This window comes from Bactrocera tryoni, unplaced genomic scaffold (genome assembly GCF_016617805.1).
Source record: "Bactrocera tryoni isolate S06 unplaced genomic scaffold, CSIRO_BtryS06_freeze2 scaffold_7, whole genome shotgun sequence".
Lineage (NCBI taxonomy): Eukaryota > Metazoa > Arthropoda > Insecta > Diptera > Tephritidae > Bactrocera > Bactrocera tryoni.
The window spans coordinates 507,937-522,388 of record NW_024396366.1 but is presented as its reverse complement, the minus strand read 5'-3'; the positions used below and the strand labels follow the sequence as shown (position 1 = coordinate 522,388).

The 14,452-nt window shown below is 37.5% G+C and overlaps 1 protein-coding gene across 1 annotated transcript in view; it reads right to left on the bottom strand.

The window, feature by feature from the left end:
* Window positions 1-339: 339 nt before the first annotated feature.
* Window positions 340-14,452, bottom strand: part of LOC120781704 — a 134,518-nt gene continuing 120,405 nt past the window's right edge. Inside the window, exon 4 of the mRNA XM_040113930.1 lies at window positions 340-369. Within this exon, the coding sequence (XP_039969864.1) occupies window positions 355-369 (15 nt within the window). The 3' untranslated portion in view covers window positions 340-354. The remainder of the gene's footprint in view (window positions 370-14,452) is intronic.

Genomic DNA, 14,452 nt, shown 5'->3' with positions numbered 1-14,452 from the left:
CGACAAAGTGTCACAATATTGTGTTGTTGGTACAAAATCCGACATGAGCCGAAAATATGATATTTCGTACATATCGACTGTGATTTTTGGGAGCCATGGCAAAATATTTTAGGTTTGACAAATATTTTAAATCGACAAGAACTACGTTGCCAATTTTGTCACTCTTTTCTGTGTTTTGTGAGTTTGCGGGGTTGTCAGTTTTCCTTCAATAGCGACTCAAACGACCAAATAAGAAACATAACAAATGCAACGCAGGTGACAAATACAAAACACAAACAATTAACGAATCAATTATATGCAATGAAAATTTAGAAATTGTAAAATATTTACCGGAATTATCGGGATGGTCACACGTCAGCAGGAGGGAAGCTGCGAAAAATTCAATGAATCTCTATAGTATATACATACATAGAAGGCAGTAGGAGATATTTGGGATCCCTAACAATACTGAGTATCTAGATTGTTGGCAATGCTAGCGACATTTTGACAAACGATAGCACAGTTTTAAATTTAGAGGCCCTATTTTCGAGATTAGATTTTGCGTATGCTGATAGAAGGCAAATACACGTAATTGATCAAGAAATGAGCATACTTAGACAAAGATCACAATCTTAAATATACTACTACAATGATGTTAATAAGAAATTAACATTGTTAATAAATAAAACAATAATGACGCACTGAACGAATTGCATTTCTCCAAAAAAAAATTAAGAAATTGATTTTCCAAAAAAATTTATTATGGGACAAAAAGAGCTTAAAACGCCAGCCGAAGGTCTTACCAGCAATATAAAACAAAAAAAGAATGATGAAAACCAAATAAAAATATAAAAATACAAAATTTAAACTACTTGGGACAAGAAAATCCTAAGACGCCAGTCGAAGATAATGCAGACAAAAAAATTTAAAAATATACGCCAAAAAAGTAGGTACTAATATTTTAAAAATAATTAATTTCAATATTACCGATGAAAATAATTTCGAAGAATTAACTGAGCTACAAACACATGTAAAAGAAAAAAATGCTCAAATGTATTCGAGCAATAATACAAGCTTCCCATTTCACCCTGGAGAAATAATTTATGAAAAAGTAATAGGGGAAAGAAGACTTAGGAAATAAAGTAAAAATACAAAATAGAAATAGACTAATACATAAAGACAATATTGAAGTTTAATTTCATTATCTTATAGGCACAATGAAGACATTTTTACAGATTTCGTTGATACTTTTATATATCAACAATACTATATCAGACATTATTAGCTACCTAAAAGAAAATTATTAATCGAAAGTTAAATTATAAAATACGAAAATAAATTTTTTCCAGTCCAATTTTGCAAAAAATAGTTACATAATGCATTTTGTATGGTAAAAAGAAATAATACTTGTTTATCAGATAAATAATTAACATGCTAATTGCACAAAGATTAATGAAGCAAATAAATTAATGAATATTATAAAAGACGGTGCTATAATAGTTTCCGGAAAACATATTGTAAATAATCGTGCAATAGGCAGAGTATATTTGATATCTTTTGAAGATAAAGTAATATTTGATGATACACAATATGAAAATACTTAAAAGAAGGAAAATTTAAGCCATTTTTTGTAAAAGAATAAATTGAAACAACAAACAAAGATATATATATAAGATTGAAAAACTTTAACATGTTAAATCCAATAAAACAAGAAATAAAAAAAATCCTATTTGGTGGACATTTAGTACTTAATTATTGATAATCATATTAGGTTATTTTATTACAAAAGTAATAACATATATTATATTAAATATTAGAATTAAAAATTCGAAAGCAAAAAGGAAAAATGTTAATAAAACTATAGACACAAATTAATAACTTACAGAATATATATTCGAAGACGCGACGCTTCGATTTAGAGGTGGGGAGTTAACGCCACCAATACCTAACGGCACTTAATCCAAAAATAAACAATAATCATATAAATTCATTACTAAACGAGTGTGTCAAAAAACCCCGCATTCGCGCAAAACATAAATTGCATGTGCAAATGTATGAATAGATAAAAATAATATGAATATAGAAATTGTATATATTGTTGTGATAAATTTAATTTATATTAGCAAGCAATATAATACAAAAATATTTATGAAGAAAATATATTGTTTAAAAACCACAGAAAATTATTATTTTGCTGGTTTGTAAGAACACATGTAAAGTAATATTTATAGTCAATTTGGATTTGTATAAATTGGCTACAAATATCTTGCATTCGTTCATACAAATTTGCAAAATTATACTCATTTCAATAAATATGATTGCATATCTTCTTATCTATATATGTGACCTGGTCTACGAAAAGGGGGCTAACGTGCGAAAACTAGTTTTCTGGGAAAAGCTGTTAAAAATAATCGTCAGTTTCTCGTTATCTCATTAATTGTTCTCCTTTTTTTTTGACACCTAAGCCCCCTTTTCGTAGACCAGGTCACATATATAAAAATTAAACCCGTTTTCCGTTGTCACGACATAACATGAAAACGGCTGAACCGATTTGGCTGAAAATTGGTGGGGAAGTAGCTTAGAACCAGGGTAAGGACATATGATACCTTTTATCTCTTTATGTCAAAATTTAACACAACTCATTAATACAAAAATTATATTTCAAATCATAAGCATTTGTTCAAAATTCATGTTTGTAGGAATCATTTGAATATATGCGTACCTTTTTTAACAGATTCTTCCTCAAAAATAAAACAATTGTTAAGTATTTTGAATAGCAGAAAATAACTGCAACCAAATACGCAGTGAAATAGATTATAACTGGCTCAGTAACCACTCGTTGACGTGCATCCCAAAAGATTGCTGTCATAACCTTTCTAGCAGACTTTTTCGTCTTTCCACGCTTTAGAGCCGGTTCATCATGTGGAGACCACTAGAATGACTGTCGATTGGACTCCAGTGGGAATTGATGGAGCTATGTTTCTATTGTTACACATCGACGCAAGAATTCTGTTTTATTTCGATTAAAGAGCACTCAAACACTTCTCAGAACCAGTTATTCGTTCTTTTTATTGGATTATGAACTTGCGAGGCACCCACCTTGCACAGAACTTTCACCTCTTTACAGCATCATTGTCCTCGGTGCTCATTCCTGTTTCCACCTTAGCAAATATTTTTTCAACGGTGGATTTCCCTCAGCCCATATTCAACAGCATATTCCCCAGAAAGCAATGCTTTATTAACACACGAATTGCTTTATGATCCATTTTTTTGTAAACTAACACAAGTTGCTTCACAAAAATGCTATATCTCATTAACTAATAGTTATCATCCAACTAATAGAAATCATATAGATGGTAGTAGTTGTATTATCTATGTATCAGCCACAGTGAAGCGTGGACGGGTCCTCTAGTACTTATATAAAAATAAATCGCAAAATGTGTTGCTAAGCGCATAACTCCACAACGCCTGGATCAATTTTGCCAATTATTTTTTTTAAATGTTCGCTGAGGTTCAAGGATGGTTTTTACGGCAAGAAAAATTCGAATAATTGCCGGAAAACCCCTAAAAACAGCCCTTTTCTTTTTCCCCATACAAACGAATGAATGTTTGTTTGTTAGTAACGCTAAGAGAACGGCTGCAGCAATCTTGATGAAATTTTCAGAGGTTTTTCGTTGTGGATCGGGAAAGGTTTAGAAATAAAAATACCTTCTACTTTTCCTGAGGAAAAGTCCGAAAATTGGATAACTCTAAAAAGTAACTTTTTCCATACAATTTTTTTTTTTCCAATTTTTGCTTGTTTTGTTTTTCAATATTTTGATTTGTAAATTATTTGAATCGTTCAATTTCTGTCGTTTGCTTTCTTTATTTCGGCTATTTAAAAGGTAAATTTTAGAAAATTATTCAGTGAAAACTTTATGTGTCTTTCATACAAAGTGATCAAATACAGAAAGAAATTTGTTACTATTTGTTGTTAAATAGGTCACGCTAATATCGGTCGGCGTTCTTTTTACCATCAACATACATTATATATTGGTAGTCCAAATGTCTACCAATAAATGCACGAAACACTATCCATGTGCTTTTCTTTCGGAAACGTAAACTGGAAATGACAGATATCCATTGTATCGGTCTCGTTCACCAGACGACAATGCCAGAACATTCAGCATTCAATTTAGAGGTATGCCATTATTGTCTAATTCACATTCAAAACTCATATCGATGTTGAATGTTGCAGTTTGGTGAAATCAACAACAAAATGGACATTGATGAGTTTTTTCTCAACTTGCGTCAGTGATCCGTTAGCGAGAACATTGCTCTATTCGGAAATTACTTGATATTATACATGGAATGCATCGTCGAAGAAGTAGTTACGCAGAAAGCAAGGCCAACCAGTAGATTGATTTCCAGGTGTGTTATCAACTAATGCCTTAGGACGAATTTACACATTCCACCCGAAAATCGACGATTGCATCTACCTTCGGTTGTTATTGATAAATGTACGTTGTTTAATTTCAATTGAGTCATTGCGTACTGTGAATGGTACGGTGTATACAACTTTTTGAGAAGCATGCCAGCAATTACAATTTCTGGAACATGATAATCACTGGAATCAAACGATAGACGATGCGATAGCTACTTCCCATGCCCCTGAAGTTCGTATACTTTTCGCCATGATCATTTCGACATATCACCCTTCAAATCCCCGCCAATTATGGAACACGATCAAAAATTACATTGCCGAAGACATTTTACATTGTATTCGCTAAGAATTACAATTGGTCAAATTCCGGTTGATACTTCCAGTGGTTTGATATCCACCTGCCTTTTGTTAATTCACTTCAACGAAAAATGAACTCATCACGAATGTTTATCCGAACATTGACCAAATTATCGTAACTACGATTTCTTGAGTGCACGCGGAATTTTAGTAGCCAAAAATACCGATGTTAATGACTTAAACTGGAAGATTCTTGTCAAATTCCGGGAGGTTTGCGCTCATACAAATCGATCGTCTTGACAATGAATACGAAGCCGCGAATTATCCAGTGAAATTTCTAAATTCTTTGGAGAGACTTGGTATACCGCCGCATCATTTGCGTCTCAAAGTTGTATCTGTCATTATAATGTTTCCCAATCTTCATGCGCCGAAACTGTGTAATGGAACCCGACTGATTGTGACGCAGCTATCGAATACAAAGGGCAGACTGCTTGATTCCAAGAATTCCTTTGAATTCTAACTATTTGCCATTTCAGTTCAAATGTATTCCATTTTCAGTAAAAATTTCATTTGAGATGACAATCAACAGAACACAAGGATAGTGGCATAGTGTGTGGCATAAATTTGGAAGTGCTATGTTTTTCACACGGTCAGATATACGTGGCGTGCTCACGAGTTAGAAAACCATCTTTTCTGTACACCGGAACAGAAACCAAAAAATGTTGTTTATCAAGCTGCGTTACATTGAAAAATAAAAACGAAATGATAAATTTAACTTTCTTTTCATTTCAAAACACATAATTTCAATAAAAAATTATTACTTGTTGCAGCTTTCTGATGTCCATATAGATCAATATTCTGATGTCCATATAGATCAATATGCGCACATATTGATAATGTAAATTTATAAGCGATAAAATCATGGTTTGAATGTCTTAATGCGCACATAACTGTGGTCAAATTGAAAGGTGAAGTTTTAATTTATACTTCGCTTGTTTTTCGAATCGTTTTTTGTGTAGGTTGGTAATACTGTTAGGGACATCTATACCAAATTTCACGTCAAAATATTCATTAGTATTTGAGATACGCGTCGTTTAGTAAGGCTCGAAAATTGAATATTTTTATTATGCCTGAATTTATTGAACAAAGAAGTGCGATAATGCACCATCTCATACTACATTGGTTATTCGTGATCATTTCGCCACATTTTCAACTAATATCGTGTCGTAACCACCGCAATACCGTTTTGACTCAGTTGAGGATATAAAAGCTGAATCGAAGAAGACGTGATGGCTATCACGACGAAGTATTTTTCCAAGTGCTATGATGACTGGAAAATTCGTTGGCATAAGTAAGATGTACATATGTATGTATATTAAGGTGGAGAGATAATGTATGGAAAAAAAATTTTTTTCTGTTTTTTAACGGCATAGCTATAAAAAGTTGCCTTTTAATATATAAAACAAACATGCAAAATATCAAACAGCTGGCTTAATGTTTTGAGGTGCCCCAGTACAGTCAAACATTTAAATAAAACAAAAAATGGCATTCTTGGCATTTATTACGAAAAATATTCTCTTACATTACTTAAACTACTACTTAAACATCAAACTCTTTGTTTGTATTGACGTGATAGTAGTCTTGCCCTAATGAAATCAACTCGTTTATTTTCCCCACAAACTGCACTCGATGCTTCTGTTACCAACTTGATGCAGCGCTCCACAGCTTGGGTGTGGCGTAGAAAATCTGTAATATTCTGACATGTACCGAGGCCGTTTTTGGCAATGTCTTTCAAGGTTTCATCAGACGTATGTAATGTTAGAGGTGGTTCAGTTATATCACACACTTGCCACATAATAATCTCAGTGTAATCTTTGGCATCGAAGTTGAATGTAAGTACATATGTACTTTAAACGTTCGAAGTCTTCGATCATTCTCTGATCTTGCTTTTACAATTCTTCGATATGCAAGATATAATTTCTCTGTCATCACCAAGCATGACGAATGTATCCATTTCGTTGGATTACTTTGTCAACGATTGCTTTCATATCGGAATTCAAATAACGGCTCAGGTTAAGGTTTGCCATATGTTTTTGGCTCCGTTAATGTACGAAGAATTACATTTTATTGTAAGCCACATTGGTCCATAAACTTTCATATGTACGTGGCTAATACAACTAGCTTTTCTTTTGAGTCAGTTTTAGATGCATGCAATCTTAGAATTCGATTAGCTGTTGTTAGCCATCTAGAATGGTTAAGGGCTCTAGCTTCCATATTAGCTAAACAGTACTGATAGCGGTCATTATGTCGTAGAAATACTTTTGGTCGGTATTAAGCTCTACCCTAGTTATTTCAGGTAATAATGTACTAGGTATAACGGAAAATTCGACTATCGGCATTGTTTGACAAGTTTATAATTGAGATCCGATGGCGCCTTAAAAGCATTTAGGTCCGATAGTTTTTTCGGTCTAAATGTAATAAAAGATGACGAAGTGGTAACTCATTTGAATGCAGTTGACAGATAAACCACTGTTAATGACCTGTTGAATAATATAATAATATAGTGTCTTTTATATTTTTAGCAGTCCCCGACTCACAGGTGACAAGACCAAAATAGTTCTTTCCTGGTTCCGATATTTTTCTTATTCTTCACAGTTGAAACTATGTCGACACCGCCTATCATCATTTTTCTGGTTGATCTTTGGTCGAGTAAAAAACTTACTACCTCCTTGGCAACACGACACCCTTTTAAACAGCAATAATTCCTGATATCTTTGATATTGCAGCTGCAGATATTAAATAATCTATGGGACTCTTTTACAAATCTTCTAATATTTTCTTGGTATATTAAATAATTAATTAATGTTGGTTTGACGGCCTTGATATGGTTTCATTAAGCGCCCGTATATGTCGTGGTAGGAACGAATCAATTTTAAAATTATTTTTATACTTACAGTTGGCAGTGAAGATTTTTGCCATATTTTTAGAACTTCACACGCTAAGCTTTCAGATATTTCAAGAATTGTTCGCTTCATTGTTGTTTTATCGGGCTTCAATTCATGTTTTATGAACAGATAACCGGATCATTATACGTAGGTAAGTGAGAAACAGGTAACTTCTCTGGAAAACCAGAGACAGGACACCCCGTCGTTTCTCGTGTTTTAACTTGAGACATATTTCTACAAGCAAGACAAGTAATAAGTACTAATTACTACAAGCACCAAATATACATGAAAAATACTACTTAAAGTAAATGTGAATTTTGATGTAACAAATAAATGAACGACGAACAAGTGAACTGCTATAAGCGTGCGACTAAGGAATATAGCTAACAACTTAGGTTTTTTTTTATTCAAACCACTTTATTCGACTTAAACTTAAGAGTGTACAGAATTGACAGATCACAGTCAGTTGCTCACTTAAATCTATCGTTTTTTGGATATTGTCGGCCTAGTATTGTGGAAAGTGAGTGCCTGGCAAAATTAGCATAATATATAGAATCGGGGAAGTTTTGGAGTGTGAAATTCTTCTTCTTCTTCTTAATTGGCGTAGACACCGCTTACGCGATTATAGCCGAGTTAACAACAGCGCGCCAGTCTTTTCTTCTTTTCGCTACGTGGCGCAAATGGATATTCGAAGCGAAGCCAGGTCCTTCTCCACTTGGTCCTTCCAAAGGAGTGGAGGTCTTCCTCTTCCTCTGTTTCCCTCGGCGGGTACTGCGTCGAATACTTTCCGAGCTGGAGTGTTTTCGTCCATCCGGACAACATGACCTAGCCAGCGTAGCCGCTGTCTTTTAATTCGCTGAACTATGTCAATGTCGTCGTATATCTCGTACAGCTCATCGTTCCATCGAATGCGGTATTCGCCGTAGCTAACGCGCAAAGGACCATAAATCTTTCGCAGAACTTTTCTCTCGAAAACTCGCAACGTCGACTCATCCGTTGTTGACATCGTCCACGACTCTGCACCATATAACAGGACGGGAATTATGAGTGTCTTATAGAGTTTGGTTTTTGTTTGTCGAGAGAGGACTTTGCTTCTCAATTGCCTACTCAGTCCGAAGTAGCACCTGTTGGCAAGAGTTATCCTGCGTTGGACTCCTAGGCTGACATTGTTGGTGGTATTTACGCTGGTGCCAAGATAGACGAAATTATCTACGACTTCAAAGTTATGACTGTCAACAGTGACGTGAGTGCCAAGTCGCGAGTGCGACGACTGTTTGTTTGATGACAGGAGATATTTCGTCTTGCCCTTGTTCACTGCCAGACCCATTTTTTTTGCTTCCTTGTCCAGACTGGAGAAAGCAGAACTAACGGCGCGGGTGTTGAAGCCGATGATATCAATATCATCGGCATACGCCAGCAGCTGTACACTTTTATAAAAGATGGTACATTCTCTATTTAGTTCTGCAGCTCTAACTATTTTCTCCAGAAGCAGGTTGAAGAAGTCGCACGATAGAGAGTCGCCTTGTCTGAAACTTCGTTTGGTATCGAACGGCTCGGAGAGGTCCTTCCCGATCCTGACGGAGCTTTTCGTGTTACTCAACGTCAGTTTACACAGCCGTATTAGTTTTTCGGGGATACCAAATTCAGACATCGCGGCATAAAGACAGCTCCTTTTCGTGCTGTCGAAAGCAGCTTTGAAATCGACGAAGAGGTGGTGTGTGTCGATTTTCCTTTCACGGGTCTTTTCCAGGATTTGGCGCTTGGTGAATATCTGGTCGGTTGTTGATTTGCCAGGTCTAAAGCCACACTGAGAAGGTCCCAGTTTGTTGACGGTGAGCTTTAATCTTTCACACAATACGCTCGATAGAACCTTATATGCGATGTTGAGGAGGCTAATCCCACGGTAGTTGGCGCAGATTGTGGGGTCTCCTTTTTTACAAAGAAGCTGATGCATGCTCCTTATCAGTTCTTCGTCGCCGTGTTTGAATAGCTCGGCCGGCAATCCGTCGGCCCCTGCCGCTTTGTTGTTCTTCAGGCGGGCAATTGCTATTCGAACTTCTTCATGGTCGGGTAATGGAACGAATGCTCCATCGTCATCGTTTCGGGAATCGGGTTCTCTTTCTCCTGGTGTTGTGCGTTCGCTGCCATTCAGCAGGCTGGAGAAGTGTTCCCTCAATAATTTAAGTATGCTCTGGGCATCAGTGACTAGATCACCTTTGGGGGTTCTACAAGCGTATGCTCCGGTCTTGAAACCTTCTGTAAGCCGCCGCATTTTTTCGTAGAATTTTCGAGCATTACCCCTGTCGACCAGCTTATCAAGCTCTTAGTACTCACGCATTTCGGCCTCTTTCTTCTTCTGTCTGCAAATGCGTCTCGCTTCTCTCTTCAACTCTCGGTATCTATCCCATCCCGCACGTGTAGTGGTCGATCGTAACGTTGCGAGGTAGGCAGCCTGTTTTCTCTCCGCTGCGACACGGCACTCCTCGTCGTACCAACTGTTCTTTTGCACTTTCCGAAAACCAATGGTTTCGGTTGCAGATGTACGTAAGCAGTTTGAAATGACGTCCCACAGTGTGAAATTAGGAATGTGAAATTAAACTGCGGAACGTAGCTATGTTATTATAATATGGTTAGAGAGTGATATATATGTTTTAAGAGCATTAATTTCTATCTTACTCTAGCATAGCATCGCTTAGAACATCAAAAAACGTTTATAAAATGTTTGCGAATTTATGAGTATTTGGCATAAATTTTCAAAATTTCAAGTCGATGGGGGCACCTCTAAACATAACGTGAGGTTACTGATTTTTCTTGTGTTTAATATTTACCTAAAGCAGCTTCTTTCTACAGGTATACCGAAACAGAAATAAAAAATTAATAAATCGCTCCACCCTAATGTATATATATGTATATTCTTGTAATAAATTACATTTCTATTAGTAAAGTGTATAATACAAAATAAGTAAGAAAGGGCTTAGTTCGGGAGCAACCGAATATTGTATACTCTTGCAACTTGCTAGAATCAAAGCCAGAGTAATACTTAAAAATTTAAAACGTCAAACACTGAATCGGAATCTCAGATTTTTTATATACATACATATGCATATACTCTATATAACTCATATACTGACCGATATATTCGGCATAAGGTTTGTAGGCGCTCAGAGAAGTGTTGACTATCTGAATTTTAATTGCATATCTCCCGAATTGAAAAGCTAACTACAGATAATTTGGTCCACACAGTAAGCGGAGCTGTAGTCCGATTTCGCCCATTTTCGCTCTGTGACAAGAATATGAGAGGCATACCATGAAATAAGTTTGGTTGAAATCGGTAGGTCGGGACTAGAGATATGTGATTTCACCAAAAAGTTCACCAAAAGGCACCCGTAAAGTCGCATTAAACCATCTCATAGGTAAAATTTAATGTCTCTGGCGTAATTAGTTATTAATTTATGGTGCTTTTAGTAATTTTGAACAGTACCGTTGTATGGGAAGTGAGCGGGGTCATCTTCCGATTTCATCCATTTTCACATTGGTAAAAGTTCTTAAAATATTAGCGCTCCGCAAACTTGTTTCTTGTAGCTTCAGTAGTTTAGAGGGTCGGGCACTTTATAAGTTTTCGGGTAATGGCGATTTGTGGGCGTGGCAGTGGTCCGATTACGCCCATCTACGAGCTCGTAATTTTTTGTACTAAGAAATCCGCATACCAAATTAACAGAATTATAGTCATATAAATAAATTTGAATGAATATGCGAAAACCTACAAAAATATAAGTCAAAAGGCCCAAAATGAAAGGAATAAGTATGTGGCATTCCCAAAGTAATGTGGCAACCCCAAATGCAACTCTGCAAAAAGCATAGATATGGCAACCCAAAAACTGGATAAGCTGTCAGCTTGACGAACCGCCATCTTTCCTTCTTCTTGGCGCATCATCCCGATTGCTAGCACGCTTCATCATTTTCGCTCTCCATTTCATTTTCAATCATCAACTTTGTATCAGTATTTTATATTTTAATAAATATAAAATTATTGTGGACATCCCACATATTGGTGACCCCGACGTGATCGAAAAATGACGGAAGAAGAAGCGGTAAACCAGGTAATACAAAATTTGCAGCATCGGGGCCAATTGGCAGAGGACATCCAAACCCGCAACGTGGAAGTGGCCAAAATTTCCATCAGGATCCCACCATTCTGGCACGCAAAGTCAGAAATATGGATGGCGCAGGTCGAGTCGCAATTTATTGCGGCAGGTATAACGAGCGACAAAACAAAGTACCACACCGTCGTGGCCGCGATCGAAAGCAACGTGCTAGCCCAAATAAGCGACATAATTCTTAATCCACCGAACAGTGAGCTGTACACCACGCTAAAAAATCGAATAATAACACAATTCGCGGACTCGGAGCAAAAACGTTTAAAAAAGCTACTGCAGGAACAAGAGCTCGGTGATATGCGTCCATCACAGCTCTTGCGCGAAATGCGAAGTCTAGCGAGATCAACGATAATATACTAAAGTCCATTTGGATGAGTCGGTTACCTTCCAACATGCGACTAATAATTTCCATTAGCAACGAACCGCTCGGCAAAGTTGCCCTGCTCGCGGACAAAATATGTGAGGTTAGCGACACCCCACACGTACACGTGGTCGAAACTCCAAACACAGCAATAGCCAATCAATCCAGCATCGAGCAGCAGCTAGACGAAATCACGAAAGAGATAGCCTCAATAAAGGCGAACATAAATCGTCGATCTAGAAGTCGCAGCAGAAGCCGTCCTCCGTCACGTTCCGGTATGCAAAACAACAAGTCGAATGGTTTGTGCTGGTACCATCACAAATTTGGTAACGATGCCAAAAAAATGTCGTAGCCCTTGCGTGAAAAAGTTAAACTAACTAGTCTGTCGTCAATGGCGGTCGACGACAGGCTCAACGACAAAAACCGCCGCTTAATCGTCCGAGACAAAAAATCCGCAATAAACTTCCTCATCGACACGGGAGCTGAAGTCAGCGTAATTCTGCCGACACAACAACAACGTAGATGCCCGGACAAAAACAACTACCTCTACGCAGCAAACAAGTCCACCATAAAAACTTACGGCGAAAAAACTATGTTCCTCAATCTGGGTCTACGCCGCCAATATTCCTGGAAGTTCATCATTGCTGACGTGTCACAAGCCATCATCGGAGCTGATTTTCTATCGCATTTCAACTTAGTAGTCAACCTACGACAACGCAAACACCAGCAAACTGTGTTCAATATCAACAAATAAAAAGGTAGTTTCCAATTTATCTTACACCAAAGATTATCAGCCGTTCTACGATTTATTGAGGGAATTCGAAGACATCATGATGGAAAAGTCTTCAGTAAAAAACCACAACACTTTTTCACGCACCATATCGTCACCAAAGGACCACCAGTCTTCTCTAAACCGAGACGCTTATCTCCCGAGAAGTTAGAAGCCGCAAAAGCCGAGATACAACTCTTGCTGAACGCAGGCATCTGTCGTCAAAGAAGACAAAAAAGAAAAACGGCGAATGAAGGCCTTGTGGGGATTTCAGGCGACTAAACGTCGTCACCGAGCCTGACAGGTACCCCTGCCACACCTGCACAATTTCACTCATTACCTGTGTGGTTGCAAAATTTTTTCCACACTTGATCTGCGTCGGGCCTACCACCAGATTCCGGTGGAGGCGAACGACATACCAAAGACTGCAATTACAACGCCATTCGGCATGTTTGAATTTCCGTTCATGTGCTTTGGTTTGAGAAATGCCGGTCAAACGTTCCAATGATTCATGGATCACATCTTCCGTGAATACGACTTCGCCTGGCCATACCTCGATGATATTTTTATATCATCGAAGGATATGAATCAACATAGTCATCATCTACAGTTAGTATTTTAAAAGCTACGCGAGTACGGCCTTGTTATCAACCGTTCGAAATGCACACTTGGTCAGCCGCAAGTTGAGTTTTTAGGTTTCAAAATAAACAGCAGTGGAATTTCACCCCCAGAAGAACGAGTGCGGGCAATTCAAAATTTCAACCTACCTTCGAGAGTATGTGATTTGCGACGCTTTCTTGTTATGGTAAACTTTTTTCGCAGATTCTTGCCTTGCGCCGCAGAAAGGCAAATTACATTACTCAACCTCATAAAAGGGAACAAGAAAAACGACACATCCCCAGTTGACTGGACAGTTGAAGCAGAGGAGGCATTTCAACAATGCAAAAATGACTTATGCAAAGCAGCTTTACTCGCTTACCCAAAACACAGGGCGCAACTCAGTTTGACGGTGGATGCATCTGGAGCGGCGGTAGGAGCTGTACTACAACAACACGACAACGACCAGTGGCAACCACTAGGTTTTTATTCCGAACGCCTTACTGAAACACAAACAAGATACAGCACTTACGATCGTGAACTTTTAGCGGCATACAAAGCAGTCAAATATTTTCAACATATACTAGAAGGAAGAGAATTTTTCATCTTCACCGACCACAAGCCATTGCAGTATGTGTTCCAGCAAAAGCTTGAAAAGGCATCTCCGCGTCAAATGCGTCATTCGGAATTCATCGCACAATTGGCAACCCCAAAGTAATGTGGCAACCCCAAATGCAACTCTGCAAAAAGCATAGATATGGCAACCCAAAAACTGGATAAGCTGTCAGCTTGACGAACCGCCATCTTTCCTTCTTCTTGGCGCATCATCCCGACTGCTAGCACGCTTCATCATTTTCGCTCTCCATTTCATTTTCATTTTCAATCATCAACTTTGTATCAGTATTTTATATTTTAATAAATCTA